This window comes from Gobius niger, assembly GCF_951799975.1.
Source record: "Gobius niger genome assembly, contig: SCAFFOLD_36, whole genome shotgun sequence".
In the NCBI taxonomy this organism is placed as follows: Eukaryota; Metazoa; Chordata; class Actinopteri; order Gobiiformes; family Gobiidae; genus Gobius; species Gobius niger.
In genome coordinates, this window is record NW_027639156.1 from 202,606 (window position 1) to 216,105 (window position 13,500).

Genomic DNA, 13,500 nt, shown 5'->3' on the forward strand with positions numbered 1-13,500 from the left:
ATAATACTGTACACTATAACTGAAGCTCCTCATAATACAGTACACTATAACTGAAGCCCCTCATAATACAGTACACTATAACTGAAGCCCCTCATAATACAGTACACTATAACTGAAGCTCCTCATAATACAGTACACTATAACTGAAGCTCCTCATAATACAGTACACTATAACTGAAGCTCCTCATAATACGGTACACTATAACTGAAGCCCCTCATAATACAGTACACTATAACTGAAGCCCCTCATGATACAGTACACTATAACTTAAGCCCCTCATAATACAGGACACTATAACTGAAGCCCCTCATAATACACTATAACTGAAGCTCCTCATAATACAGTACACTATAGCTGAAGCCCCTCATAATACAGGACACTATAACTGAAGCCCCTCATAATACAGGACACTATAACTGAAGCCCCTCATAATACAGTACACTATAACTGAAGCCCCTCATAATACAGGACACTATAACTGAAGCCCCTCATAATACAGTACACTATAACTGAAGCCCCTCATAATAAAGGACACTATAACTGAAGCCCCTCATAATACACTATATCTGAAGCCCCTCATGATACAGTACACTATGACTGAAGTTCTCCTGTACCTTCTGTCCTTCTCCGTTGTTGAGGTAACACTGTCCCAACATGAAGCGACAGGAGCCGATGTTCACCTGACACCAGGGCCCCACCAGGCGCACGTACTCCTGGAACAGAGTCAGGTCAGTGAAGAAGCTGCTTTAAAAACAAACGCTGGAGCCTGAAGTCCAGCCTCACCTGCAGCTGCGTGTACTGACAGTTCGACATGAGGCACTCGGGGAACTGGAAGCCGGGGTTACTGGGCCAGCTGGGACGGGATAAGGAGGAGCTAACAACAGAGTCTTAACCTCTCACTGAGCACATCTTCTACACAAGCTAAGGCCTACAAAACAGATTGAAACGCTATGTCTGTGTCTCGTCCTTCTAAACTAATACATGAAGGTGTTTGTTGTGAAGGATACAGCATCTGTGCGAGAAGGTGCACCAGGCTGGACGTCATGTGACCCCACTGCAGCAGCTCCGCCTCGCTGTTCCTCTGGGAGTAGATCTGAGACACGATGTTCCTGCGAGCCGCGGTCTGATAGAACAGCTCCACCACGGTCTGAGGATTCAGAGCTGAAACAAGAGGAGAACATTTAGAACAGCTCCACCACGGTCTGAGGATTCAGAGCTGAAACAAGAGGAGAACATTTAGAACAGCTCCACCACGGTCTGAGGATTCAGAGCTGAAACAAGAGGAACATTTAGAACAGCTCCACCACGGTCTGAGGATTCAGCGCTGAAACAAGAGAACGTTTAGAACAGCTCCACCACGGTCTGAGGATTCAGAGCTGAAACAAGAGGAACATTTAAAACAGCTCCACCACGGTCTGAGGATTCAGAGCTGAAACAAGAGGAACGTTTAGAACAGCTCCACCACGGTCTGAGGATTCAGCGCTGAAACAAGAGGAACATTTAGAACAGCTCCACCACGGTCTGAGGATTCAGAGCTGAAACAAGAGGAACGTTTAGAACAGCTCCACCACGGTCTGAGGATTCAGAGCTGAAACAAGAGGAACATTTAGAACAGCTCCACCACGGTCTGAGGATTCAGAGCTGAAACAAGAGGAGAACATTTAGAACAGCTCCACCACGGTCTGAGGATTCAGCGCTGAAACAAGAGGAACATTTAGAACAGCTCCACCACGGTCTGAGGATTCAGCGCTGAAACAAGAGGAACATTTAGAACAGCTCCACCACGGTCTGAGGATTCAGAGCTGAAACAAGAGGAACGTTTAGAACAGCTCCACCACGGTCTGAGGATTCAGAGCTGAAACAAGAGGAACATTTAGAACAGCTCCACCACGGTCTGAGGATTCAGAGCTGAAACAAGAGGAGAACGTTTAGAACAGCTCCACCACGGTCTGAGGATTCAAAGCTGAAACAAGAGGAGAACGTTTAGAACAGCTCCACCACGGTCTGAGGATTCAGCGCTGAAACAAGAGGAGAACGTTTAGAACAGCTCCACCACGGTCTGAGGATTCAGAGCTGAAACAAGAGGAGAACATTTAGAACAGCTCCACCACGGTCTGAGGATTTAACAGAAAATGGCTTAAATGTCTCAGGTTTGGTAAATGTGTCAGGTTTGGTAAATGTGTCGTGTTTGGTAAATGTGTCAGGTTTGGTAAATGTGTCGTGTTTGGTAAATGTTTGGTGAAGTCGGTGCAGAGTTGGTGCTCAGACCTGTTCTGTTGGGGGAGAGGGCGGGAGAGTCCGACAGCTCCAGGACGCTCAGGTGCTGCAGGTTTGCATCTCTGAGGAAAACAGGAAACAAAGGTTTAAATATGACACTGCAGGAAAACTCGTTCTTCAGGAGGAGGCTCAGTCCGAGAGGAGGCTCAGTCTGAGAGGAGGCTCAGTCCGACAGGAAGCTTACTCTGAGGAGCGTCTCCAAAATATCAAACCCCGAGTTACAGCTCGTCTTTAACTGTTCATCGCAGAAATCCAAAACCGTGCCGTGTCCACCCGGCTTCAGTGACTGTGGTAAATACTAAGTACTTGTAGTAACTTTGGTTACTTCATACCAGCCCTGGCACGAGGAACCCTGAGTCCAGAACTCACCGAGTGAAAACCAGGTGGTCCAGACCATAGACTGTAAAAATAATGGACGTCTCCTCCTCACTCCTCTCCGTTTACCATAATGACCACGGCCGAGGGGGAATTCATGGCGGATTTACAGACTCCCCCTCCCCAGCTCTGACGAAGCATGTTCCTAAAAAGGACATAAGCACGAGATTTCTAAAATTCATATTACGAAAACCAGCCTGGTTTCATATATTGTGACTAACCCAGAGTTATCTCAGGAGGAAGATCAGCCTAGTCTAGTGTTGGAAACATTGAAACCAGGCGTTAAAGTTGTTTTTAACGTGTCTAAACAACGCTTTTCAATGGGGGCCTAGTGGTGATATGGAGGTACTACAGCAATGGCGGAGCAATGGCGGCCCCCAATGTCGTGGTCATAAAGCAGAGTGGTCCATTGGTCCAGACTCTGAAGAGGCCCTGCCCACAGACAACACTGACCCACAGTGAGGTGGTCCTTCAGGACTCGTAGACCCATAGTTACATTGGTAACTGTTGTTTGATCTGCAGTTTCACCTACATGATGTCCACAGGCACCGACGAGGCCAGAGTCTGTGTGATCTTCTTCAGGAGGTAATAGGACGACAGCAGATGGGAACAACGTGGAATCAAGTCCTGCTGCAACTGCAACAACTGGGCACCGCCTCCGAGGAACACCTGAGGAGGAGGAGGAGGAAAGAGGAAGACGTCAGAACATGTGAGGGCCCCTGGTCAGTGACAGAGGGTCAGTAACTCTCACGTTGTCTCCGAAGCGCAGGTAGAGCTTCTGCAGGATGAGCAGGTCTCGACAGAACTGGGTCCTCGTCATGGCGACCGTCACCACCGTCTGACAGACCATGGCCACCGCCGTGGAGCTGCCGTAGAGCTGCGAGAGGCCGAGGCGCGTCAGGAGCGGCTGGGCTGCACGAACACACCAGGGTTTAGGACGGACAAACTAAGAAGTGCCTGTGAGTCGCGGGCCAAACACGGCGATGTCAAGCACGAAAAACACACATAACTGTAATTACTACTTTATTTACTTTTTATTTTGTCAATAGTCTACATTTGCATTTGATTCTATCTATGCAAATAACATGTCATGTTAACCTCTTAACTCCCGCCTGAACCGAGAGGATCTTTTTTTGTCAATTTTTTATCACATTTTTGTAATTTTTTAGGTCATTTTGTGTGTTTTTTTTGTAACATTTGTGTCTTTTTTGTAACATTTTTTGTAACATTTTTGTCATTTTTTTTAACATTTGTCATTTTTTGTCAATTTTTTTGTAACTTTTTTGTCATTTTTTGTCACTTTTGTGTCATTTTTTGTCATTTTTTGTGTAACATTTTTGTGTGTTTTTGGTCACTTTTGTGTCATTTTTTGTCACTTTTGTGTAACATTTGTCATTTTTTGTCACTTTTTTGTCATTTTTGTCACTTTTTTTGTAACATTTTTGTTTGTTTTTTGTCACTTGTGTCATTTTTTGTCACTTTTGTGTAACATTTTTGTCTTTTTTTGTAACATTTTTGTCTTTTTTGTCACTTTTCTGTAACATTTTTGTCATTTTTTGTCATTTTTTGTCACTTTTGTGTAACATTTTTGTGTGTTTTTTGTCACTTTTGTGTCATTTTTTGTCACTTTTGTGTAACATTTGTCATTTTTTGTCACTTTTTTGTAACATTTTTCTTTTTTTGTCACTTTTTTGTTTGTTTTTTGTCACTTGTGTCATTTTTTGTCACTTTTGTGTAACATTTTTGTCATTTTTTGTAACTTTTTTGTTTGTTTTTTGTCACTTTTGTGTAACATTTTTGTCTTTTTTGTCACTTTTTTGTAACATTTTTGTCAATTTTTGTAACTTTTTTGTAACATTTTTGTCATTTTTTGTAACTTTTTTGTAACATTTTTGTCATTTTTTGTAACATTTTTGTCATTTTTTGTTACATTTTTGTGTTTTTTGTAACATTTTTGTCATTTTTTGTAACATTTTTGTGTTTTTTGTAACATTTTTGTCATTTTTTGTAACATTTTTGTAACATTTTTGTCATGTTTTTGTCATTTTTTCATCCATTTTTTGTCACTTTTTGTCACATTTCCATCATGGTTTTCGTCTCAGTTTTGTTGCTATTTTCTCCGCTTTTTTCCAGAAGCTTTTGGATTGGGGTAAAGCCAAACTGGAGAAAATGTGCTCGGTTCAGGTAGGAGTTAAGGGGTTAAAACAAACTGTAGCAATTTACTGCAAAAAAAAAAAAATCACCTGTATCTACGGCACCTACAGTAACTTTACCTCACTCATTCACTCAAAGAAAATGCCACATTAGATCATTTTGAAAGTGTCAGTTCAGCATCAATTCTTTTATAAGTCACTTTTTAACATATTCTGTTGTCGACGTCAACGACCTTTGCAATAAAAGTTGGAAAACTGTGAAAGTTGATGCTACAACGCTCTGTGATTGATAAACACCAAGACACCAAGGGGTGAAACAGCGCCCCCAATTTGACGCTGGTGGTCAAAAAGTGTACTGCATCCATATTTACCATTGAGAATGAATGAAAGAGTTAGTATTAACCACACGCAGCGCAAAAGTAGGTCACCCTCTGGCGGGCCAACAGAATTGGGTCAAATTTGGCCCGCGGACCGCACTTTGGGCACCCCTGGTTTAGGAGGAGGTCACTCAAAGGTCAGAGTTTGATGAAGCTGCTGAGAAGAGGGAGGTGAAAGGTTATTTGAGGAGCTCGTACCGGAGCTGAGCGGCGGCTCCGGCGGCTCCGCGTCCGTCTCCAGGTCCATCTCTCGCAGTAACACGTTCATGGCCGACACCGGGTTCCTCACGTCCTGCAGCTTGTTCTGGATGTCCTCGATCACATTCTCACTGCAAACACACGAGCGTTAACCTCAAACATCTCCAGTTTCTGTTCCTGCTCCTCAGATTCTTCCACTTCAGCGACGACTTCAGACCTGTCGGTGGAGAGCATGTTGTCCAGCACCAGCTCCGCCGCTCGCTCCGGAGACTCCAGCTGGTCCAACGCCTTCTCCATCTCGAAGGACATTTCCCCGGAGACGGCGTCGCTGACCAGACGCAGACACTGAGCGATCTGGAACACGTCCCGGGCCACGTCCGGGTCTGAGGGGACACAGCGTCACGGGAACATTCTCACGGTTTTACTTTAGGTACCGCTACATTTACCGATACTTAAATAATCATAATGTTAATACATCCTTCTGCATCTGTATCATTTATTTGAAGTGAAACAACCAAGAAACTTCATTTATTGACAAAAGGGCAGAAAAAACACTTTAGAAGTTTCTTATTTTTCCTCACATTTAACCTTTTTTGTTTTGTTTTTTTTTTAACATATTTTCCTCCAATTTTTTGTCCATTTTTTGTCCTAACATTTTCTCAGTTTTTTCCCCCATTTTTCAAAACTTTTCCCAATTTATTCCACTATTTTCCCAACTTGTGTTTCATTTTTATCCCCATTATAACATTTTTTATAACTTTTTTTTTTCCACAAATTTTCCTTTAAAAAACAACAACACATTTTTCAAAATGTTTTCCGCCATTTTTTTATATTTACGTTTTTCCTCAAATTTTTCTTTTCTTTTCTCTCTAAATTTCCCCATTTTATTTATTTTAACATATTTTTTCCCAAAATTCCCCAAGATTTTAAAAATTTCCCCATTTTTTTCCCCAACATTATCCCAATATTTTTTTTCTAAATTTCTCAAATTTTCCCCAATTAATTCCACTATTTTTTAGGTTTTTTTTCAACTTGTCTTTCACTTTTATCCCCCATTTTAACCAATGTTTGAGTTTTTTCCCCCAATATATTTTTCCAACTTTTTTCCCCCAAATTTTCTCACATTTTTAACGTATTTATTCCCGAATTTACCCACAATTTAAATTTTTTCCCCAACTTTTCCCAATTTATTCCAATATTTTTTTTCTTCCAACTTGTGTTTCATTTTTATCCCCATTAAAACAACATTTTTTTCCACAAATTTTTCTTTTTTTAAAAAAATGTTCTTCCCTAAATTTCTCACATGTTTCAAAAATGTTTCCCCCCAATTTTTTTATTTACGTTTTTCCTCAAATTTCTTTTTTTTTTCTCCCTAAATTTCCCCATTTTATTTATTTATTTTTTTTACATATTTTTTCCCAAGATTTTAAAATTTTCCCCATTTTTTTTCTCAATTTTTTTCCCCAGTATTTTTTTTCTTTCACATTTTTCAAAATTTCTCAAATTTTCCCCAATTTATTCCACTATTTTTCCCCCAACTTGTCTTTCACTTTTATCCCCCATTTTAACCAATGTTTGAGTTTTTTTCCCCAATATATTTTTCCAACTTATTTCCCCAAATCTTCCCATTTTTTTGTCCATTTTTTGCCCCAACATTTTCAGTTTTTCCCCCCATTTTTCAAAACTTTCCCCAATTTATTCCACTATTTTTCACTTTTTTTTCCAAACGTGTGTTTCATTTTTATCCCCATTATAACATTTTTGAGTTTTCCACAAATGTTCCTTTTTTTCTTCCCTAATTTCTCACATTTTTCAAAATGTTTCCCCCAATTTTTTATCTCAAGCTTTTCGTTTTTTTTTCTCCCTAAATTTCCCCTTTTTTTTTTTTTTTTTTTTTACATATTTTTTCCCAAGATTTTAAAATTTTCCCCTTTTTTTTTCTCAATTTTTTTTCCCAGTATTTTTTTTTTCTTCACATTTCTCAAAATTTCTCAAATTTTCCCCAATTTATTCCACTATTTTTCTGTTTCTTTCCCAACTTGTCTTTCACTTTAATCCCCCATTTTAACCAATGTTTGAGTTTTTTCCCCCAATATATTTTCCCAACTTTTCCCCCCAAAATTTTCTCACATTTTTAACGTATTTATTCCCGAATTTACCCACAATTTAAATTTTTTCCCCAACTTTTCCCAATTTATTCCAATATTTTTTTTCTTCCAACTTGTGTTTCATTTTTATCCCCATTAAAACAAAAATTTTTTCCACAAATTTTCCTTTTTTTTTTTAAATGTTCTTCCCTAAATTTCTCACATTTTTCAAAATGTTTCCCCCCAATTTTTTTATCTCAAGTTTTTCGTTTTTTTCTCCCTAAATTTCCCCATTTTATTTTTTTTTTTACATATTTTTTCCCAACATTATCCCAGTATTTTTTTTTCACATTTTTCAAAATTATTATTTACGTTTTTCCTCAAATTTCTTTTTTTCTCTCCCTAAATTTCCCCATTTTATTTATTTATTTATTTTTTTTACATATTTTTTCCCAAGATTTTAAAATTTTCCCCATTTTTTTTCTCAATTTTTTTTCCCAGTATTTTTTTTTTCCACATTTCTCAAAATTTCTCAAATTTTCCCCAATTTATTCCACTTTTTTTCCCCCAACTTGTCTTTCACTTTAATCCCCCATTTTTACCAAATTGAGTTTTTTTTGTATTCTTATTTTCAAAATGTTTCCTTTTTTTTATGTTTTTCCCTAAATCTCCCCATTGTTATTACATATTTTTTCTCTAATTTACCCAAGATTTTCAATTTTTCTCCAACATTTTCCTACTTTTTTTTCACGTTTTTCCCTAAATTTCTCCAAATTTCCCCCTAATTTTTCCACTTATTTTTCCCTTTTTGATTCATTTTGCTGAACGGCACCAGAGCCTGTATTTTCCTCTATAATGTAAATAATCAGGACTAAGGTTTAGAAGTTCTGACCTTCAGTGATGGGCGTCTCGTCCTCGGACACCAGGTATTTATCGAAGGACAGGTACAAATGATCCACAGCGAAACACGGCAACAGGAACGACACGAAGCCCTGGGAACAAAGCACCACCTCGTGACATCATCAGGTGGAGGCGCAGTCACTCCACCTCGTGACATCATCAGTCACTCCACCTCGTGACATCATCAGGTGGAGGCACAGTCACTCCACCTCGTGACATCATCAGGTGGAGGCACAGTCACTCCACCTCGTGACATCATCAGTCACTCCACCTCGTGACATCATCAGGTGGAGGCACAGTCGCTCCACCTCGTGACATCATCAGGTGGAGGCACAGTCACTCCACCTCGTGACATCATCAGTCACTCCACCTCGTGACATCATCAGGTGGAAGCACAGTCACTCCACCTCGTGACATCATCAGGTGGAGGCACAGTCGCTCCACCTCGTGACATCATCAGGTGGAGGCGCAGTCACTCCACCTCGTGACATCATCAGGTGGAGGCACAGTCACTGCACCTCGTGACATCATCAGGTGGAGGCACAGTCGCTCCACCTCGTGACATCATCAGGTGGAGGCACAGTCGCTCCACCTCGTGACATCATCAGGTGGAGGCGCAGTCACTCCACCTCGTGACATCATCAGGTGGAGGCACAGTCGCTCCACCTCGTGACATCATCAGGTGGAGGCGCAGTCACTCCACCTCGTGACATCATCAGGTGGAGTCGCTCAAACGTGCCTGAAGGAAGCTTTAATGTCTGTGAAAGTAAAATGTGCCGATAACCCGGTCCATGGGATCATACGACCTCTTTTGTGGGCCTTAGCTTTCAAATGAGGCACGGATTCTCTCGCTTTTAGATTTGGGTAAAGCCAAACTGGAGGAAATGTGCTTGGTCCAGACGCCGGTTTGGTTTAGTCCTCGGTCCAGACGCCGGTTGGTTTAGTCCTTGGTCGTTTTAGTCCTCGGTCGGTTTAGTCCTCGGTCGGTTTAGTCCTCGGTCGGTTTAGTCCTCGGTCGGTTTAGTCCTCGGTCGGTTTAGTCCTCGGTCGGTTTAGTCCTCGGTCGGTTTAGTCCTCGGTCGGTTTAGTCCTCGGTCGGTTTAGTCCTCGGTCGGTTTAGTCCTCGGTCGGTTTAGTCCTCGGTCGGTTTAGTCCTCGGTCGGTTTAGTCCTCGGTCGGTTTAGTCCTCGGTCGTTTTAGTCCTCGGTCGGTTTAGTCCTCGGTCGGTTTAGTCCTCGGTCGGTTTAGTCCTCGGTCGGTTTAGTCCTCGGTCGGTTTAGTCCTCGGTCGGTTTAGTCCTCGGTCGGTTTAGTCCTTGGTCGGTTTAGTCCTTGGTCGGTTTAGTCCTCAGTCCATACCCTGGTCGGTTTAGTCCTCGGTCGGTTTAGTCCTCGGTCGGTTTAGTCCTCGGTCGGTTTAGTCCTCGGTCGGTTTAGTCCTCGGTCCAGACCCTGGTCGGTTTAGTCCTTGGTCGGTTTAGTCCTTGGTCGGTTTAGTCCTCGGTCGGTTTAGTCCTCGGTCGGTTTAGTCCTCGGTCGGTTTAGTCCTCGGTCGGTTTAGTCCTCGGTCCAGACCCTGGTCGGTTTAGTCCTCGGTCGGTTTAGTCCTTGGTCGGTTTAGTCCTCGGTCGGTTTAGTCCTCAGTCCATACCCTGGTCGGTTTAGTCCTCGGTCGGTTTAGTCCTCGGTCGGTTTAGTCCTTGGTCGGTTTAGTCCTCGGTCGGTTTAGTCCTCGGTCCAGACGCCGGTTGGTTTAGTCCTTGGTCGTTTTAGTCCTTGGTCGGTTTAGTCCTCGGTCGGTTTAGTCCTCGGTCGGTTTAGTCCTCGGTCGGTTTAGTCCTCGGTCGGTTTAGTCCTCGGTCGGTTTAGTCCTTGGTCGGTTTAGTCCTCGGTCCAGACGCCGGTCGGTTTAGTCCTCAGTCCAGACCCTGGTCGGTTTAGTCCTCGGTCGGTTTAGTCCTTGGTCGGTTTAGTCCTCGGTCGGTTTAGTCCTCGGTCGGTTTAGTCCTCGGTCGGTTTAGTCCTCGGTCGGTTTAGTCCTCGGTCGGTTTAGTCCTCGGTCGGTTTAGTCCTCGGTCGGTTTAGTCCTCGGTCGGTTTAGTCCTCGGTCGGTTTAGTCCTCGGTCGGTTTAGTCCTCGGTCGGTTTAGTCCTCGGTCGGTTTAGTCCTCGGTCGGTTTAGTCCTCGGTCGGTTTAGTCCTCGGTCGGTTTAGTCCTCGGTCGGTTTAGTCCTCGGTCGGTTTAGTCCTCGGTCGGTTTAGTCCTCGGTCCAGACCCTGGTCGGTTTAGTCCTTGGTCGGTTTAGTCCTTGGTCGGTTTAGTCCTCGGTCGGTTTAGTCCTCGGTCCAGACGCCGGTCGGTTTAGTCCTCGGTCGGTTTAGTCCTCGGTCGGTTTAGTCCTCGGTCGGTTTAGTCCTCGGTCCAGACGCCGGTCGGTTTAGTCCTTGGTCGGTTTAGTCCTCAGTCCATACCCTGGTCGGTTTAGTCCTCGGTCGGTTTAGTCCTCGGTCGGTTTAGTCCTCGGTCGGTTTAGTCCTCGGTCGGTTTAGTCCTCGGTCCAGACCCTGGTCGGTTTAGTCCTCGGTCGGTTTAGTCCTTGGTCGGTTTAGTCCTCAGTCCAGACCCTGGTCGGTTTAGTCCTCGGTCGGTTTAGTCCTCGGTCGGTTTAGTCCTCGGTCGGTTTAGTCCTCAGTCCAGACCCTGGTCGGTTTAGTCCTTGGTCGGTTTAGTCCTTGGTCGGTTTAGTCCTCGGTCGGTTTAGTCCTCGGTCGGTTTAGTCCTCAGTCCAGACCCTGGTCGGTTTAGTCCTTGGTCGGTTTAGTCCTTGGTCGGTTTAGTCCTCGGTCGGTTTAGTCCTCAGTCCAGACCCTGGTCGGTTTAGTCCTCGGTCGGTTTAGTCCTTGGTCGGTTTAGTCCTCGGTCGGTTTAGTCCTCGGTCGGTTTAGTCCTTGGTCGGTTTAGTCCTTGGTCGGTTTAGTCCTCGGTCGGTTTAGTCCTTGGTCGGTTTAGTCCTCGGTCGGTTTAGTCCTTGGTCGGTTTAGTCCTTGGTCGGTTTAGTCCTTGGTCGGTTTAGTCCTTGGTCGGTTTAGTCCTTGGTCGGTTTAGTCCTTGGTCGGTTTAGTCCTCGGTCGGTTTAGTCCTCGGTCGGTTTAGTCCTTGGTCGGTTTAGTCCTTGGTCGGTTTAGTCCTCAGTCCAGACGCCGGTCGGTTTAGTCCTCGGTCGGTTTAGTCCTTGGTCGGTTTAGTCCTCGGTCGGTTTAGTCCTTGGTCGGTTTAGTCCTTGGTCGGTTTAGTCCTCAGTCCAGACGCCGGTCGGTTTAGTCCTTGGTCGGTTTAGTCCTTGGTCGGTTTAGTCCTCGGTCGGTTTAGTCCTCGGTCGGTTTAGTCCTCGGTCGGTTTAGTCCTTGGTCGGTTTAGTCCTCGGTCGGTTTAGTCCTTGGTCGGTTTAGTCCTCAGTCCAGACGCCGGTCGATTTAGTCCTTGGTCCAGTCGGGTTTAGTCCTCGGTCTCTTTAGTCCCTGGTCTCTTTAGTGCCCGGTCGGTTTAGTCCTCAGTCCAGATTCTGGTCAGGTTAGTCCCCGGTCCAGACCCCGGTCCAGTCGGGTTTAGTCCCCGGTCCAGACCCCGGTCCGGTCCAGCCTCACCTTCTTGAGCAGGCAGGCCAGGCCCGTGTGGGGGCTGACGCTGAGGCCCAGGGGCAGGGCCAGGGCCTCCTGGTACTGCAGGCAGCAGGCGTAGAACTTGGCCCAGAACTCCACCTGCAGCTGCCGGTACTCCTCCTGCGAGAACTCGAACTCCGTCAGGCTGCTCTGGAGCTGCAGGACACAGGCGTTTCACCACAGAGGAAACTTTTTACCAATTTATTCAACTATTTTTCACATTTTATTCTTCTCTCTCATTATAACACTTTTTTTTCCCCCCAAATTTTGTCACATTTTACCAATTTTTTCTCCCCAATTTTTTTTATTACATTTTTCCTAAAAATAAATAAATAGAAAAGATCTAAATTTTCCCCATTTGTTTTCTTTTTACATATTTTTTCCACAATTTTCACAAGATTTTTCTTTTTTTTTACCAACATTTTCCCAGTATTTCTTTTTCAATTTTTTCCAAAAAATGTTCCCAATTTATTCCACTATTAAAAAAAAAACATTTTTTCCCCAATATATTTCCCCAGAATTCCCCCACATTTTTTCCCGAATTTACCCACGATTTGAACATTTTTCATTCCACTATTTTAAAAAAATTAAACTAACAAAATTTCCCCCCTAAATTTCTAAAATTTTCCCAGATCAATATTTTTTTTTTCACCACAGAGGAAACCTTTTACCAATTTATTTCACTATTTTTCACATTTTATTCTTGTCTTTCACTTTTGTCCCCCATTATAACACTTGTTTTTTTCCCCCCATTTTACCAAATGTTTCCCCCCAATTTTTTTATTACGTTTTTCCTAAAAAAAAAAATCCCCATTTGTTTTCTTTTTACATATTTTTTCCACAATTTTCACAAGATTTTTCTTTTTTTCCTCCAATTTTTTCCCAACATTTTCCCAGTATTTTTTTTCTTCAATTTTTTCAAAAAAATGTTCCCAATTTATTCCACTATTTTAAAAAAAAACATTTTTCCCCCAATATATTTCTCCAACTTTTTTTCCCAAATTTACCCACGATTTGAACATTTTTCCCAATTTATTCCACTATTTAAAAAAAAAAAAATCAACTCAACAAAATGTTTTCCCCTAAATTTCTAAAATTTTCCCAGATCAATATTTTTTTTTTTTTTCACGTTTTTCCCACAAATGTTTAAAAATTTCTCCCTAATTTTTCTCAAGTTCACCATAATTTTCCCCCTTTTTTCTTTATTTTGCTGAACGGCACCAGAGCCTTTATTGTCGCTACAAATCTACATAATCAGGACGGGTTTAGATGTGAAAGAGTTCTTCTGACCTTCAGTAATGGGCGTCACATTTTAACCTTTTTATTTATTTATTTTTTTTTACATGTTTTCCTCAAATTTTTTCCCATTTTTTGTTCTAACATTTTCTCAGTTTTTCCCCCCATTTTTCAAAACTTTTCCCAATTTATTCCACTATTTGTTTCATCACAGAGGAAACTCACACACTCTCACAAA

General features: G+C 42.7%; 1 protein-coding gene across 1 annotated transcript in view; it reads right to left on the reverse strand.

The window, feature by feature from the left end:
• LOC306982828 (nuclear pore complex protein Nup160-like) overlaps positions 1 to 13,500 on the reverse strand; it is a gene marked incomplete at its 5' end in the record, with an annotated part of 40,950 nt that overhangs the window by 17,912 nt on the left and 9,538 nt on the right. The window contains 10 exons of the mRNA XM_079583278.1: positions 616 to 714; positions 785 to 854; positions 1,009 to 1,162; positions 2,270 to 2,340; positions 3,186 to 3,322; positions 3,405 to 3,565; positions 5,382 to 5,512; positions 5,599 to 5,764; positions 8,361 to 8,460; positions 12,012 to 12,182. Of these exons, the coding sequence (XP_079439404.1) occupies positions 616 to 714; positions 785 to 854; positions 1,009 to 1,162; positions 2,270 to 2,340; positions 3,186 to 3,322; positions 3,405 to 3,565; positions 5,382 to 5,512; positions 5,599 to 5,764; positions 8,361 to 8,460; positions 12,012 to 12,182 (1,260 nt within the window). The remainder of the gene's footprint in view (positions 1 to 615; positions 715 to 784; positions 855 to 1,008; positions 1,163 to 2,269; positions 2,341 to 3,185; positions 3,323 to 3,404; positions 3,566 to 5,381; positions 5,513 to 5,598; positions 5,765 to 8,360; positions 8,461 to 12,011; positions 12,183 to 13,500) is intronic.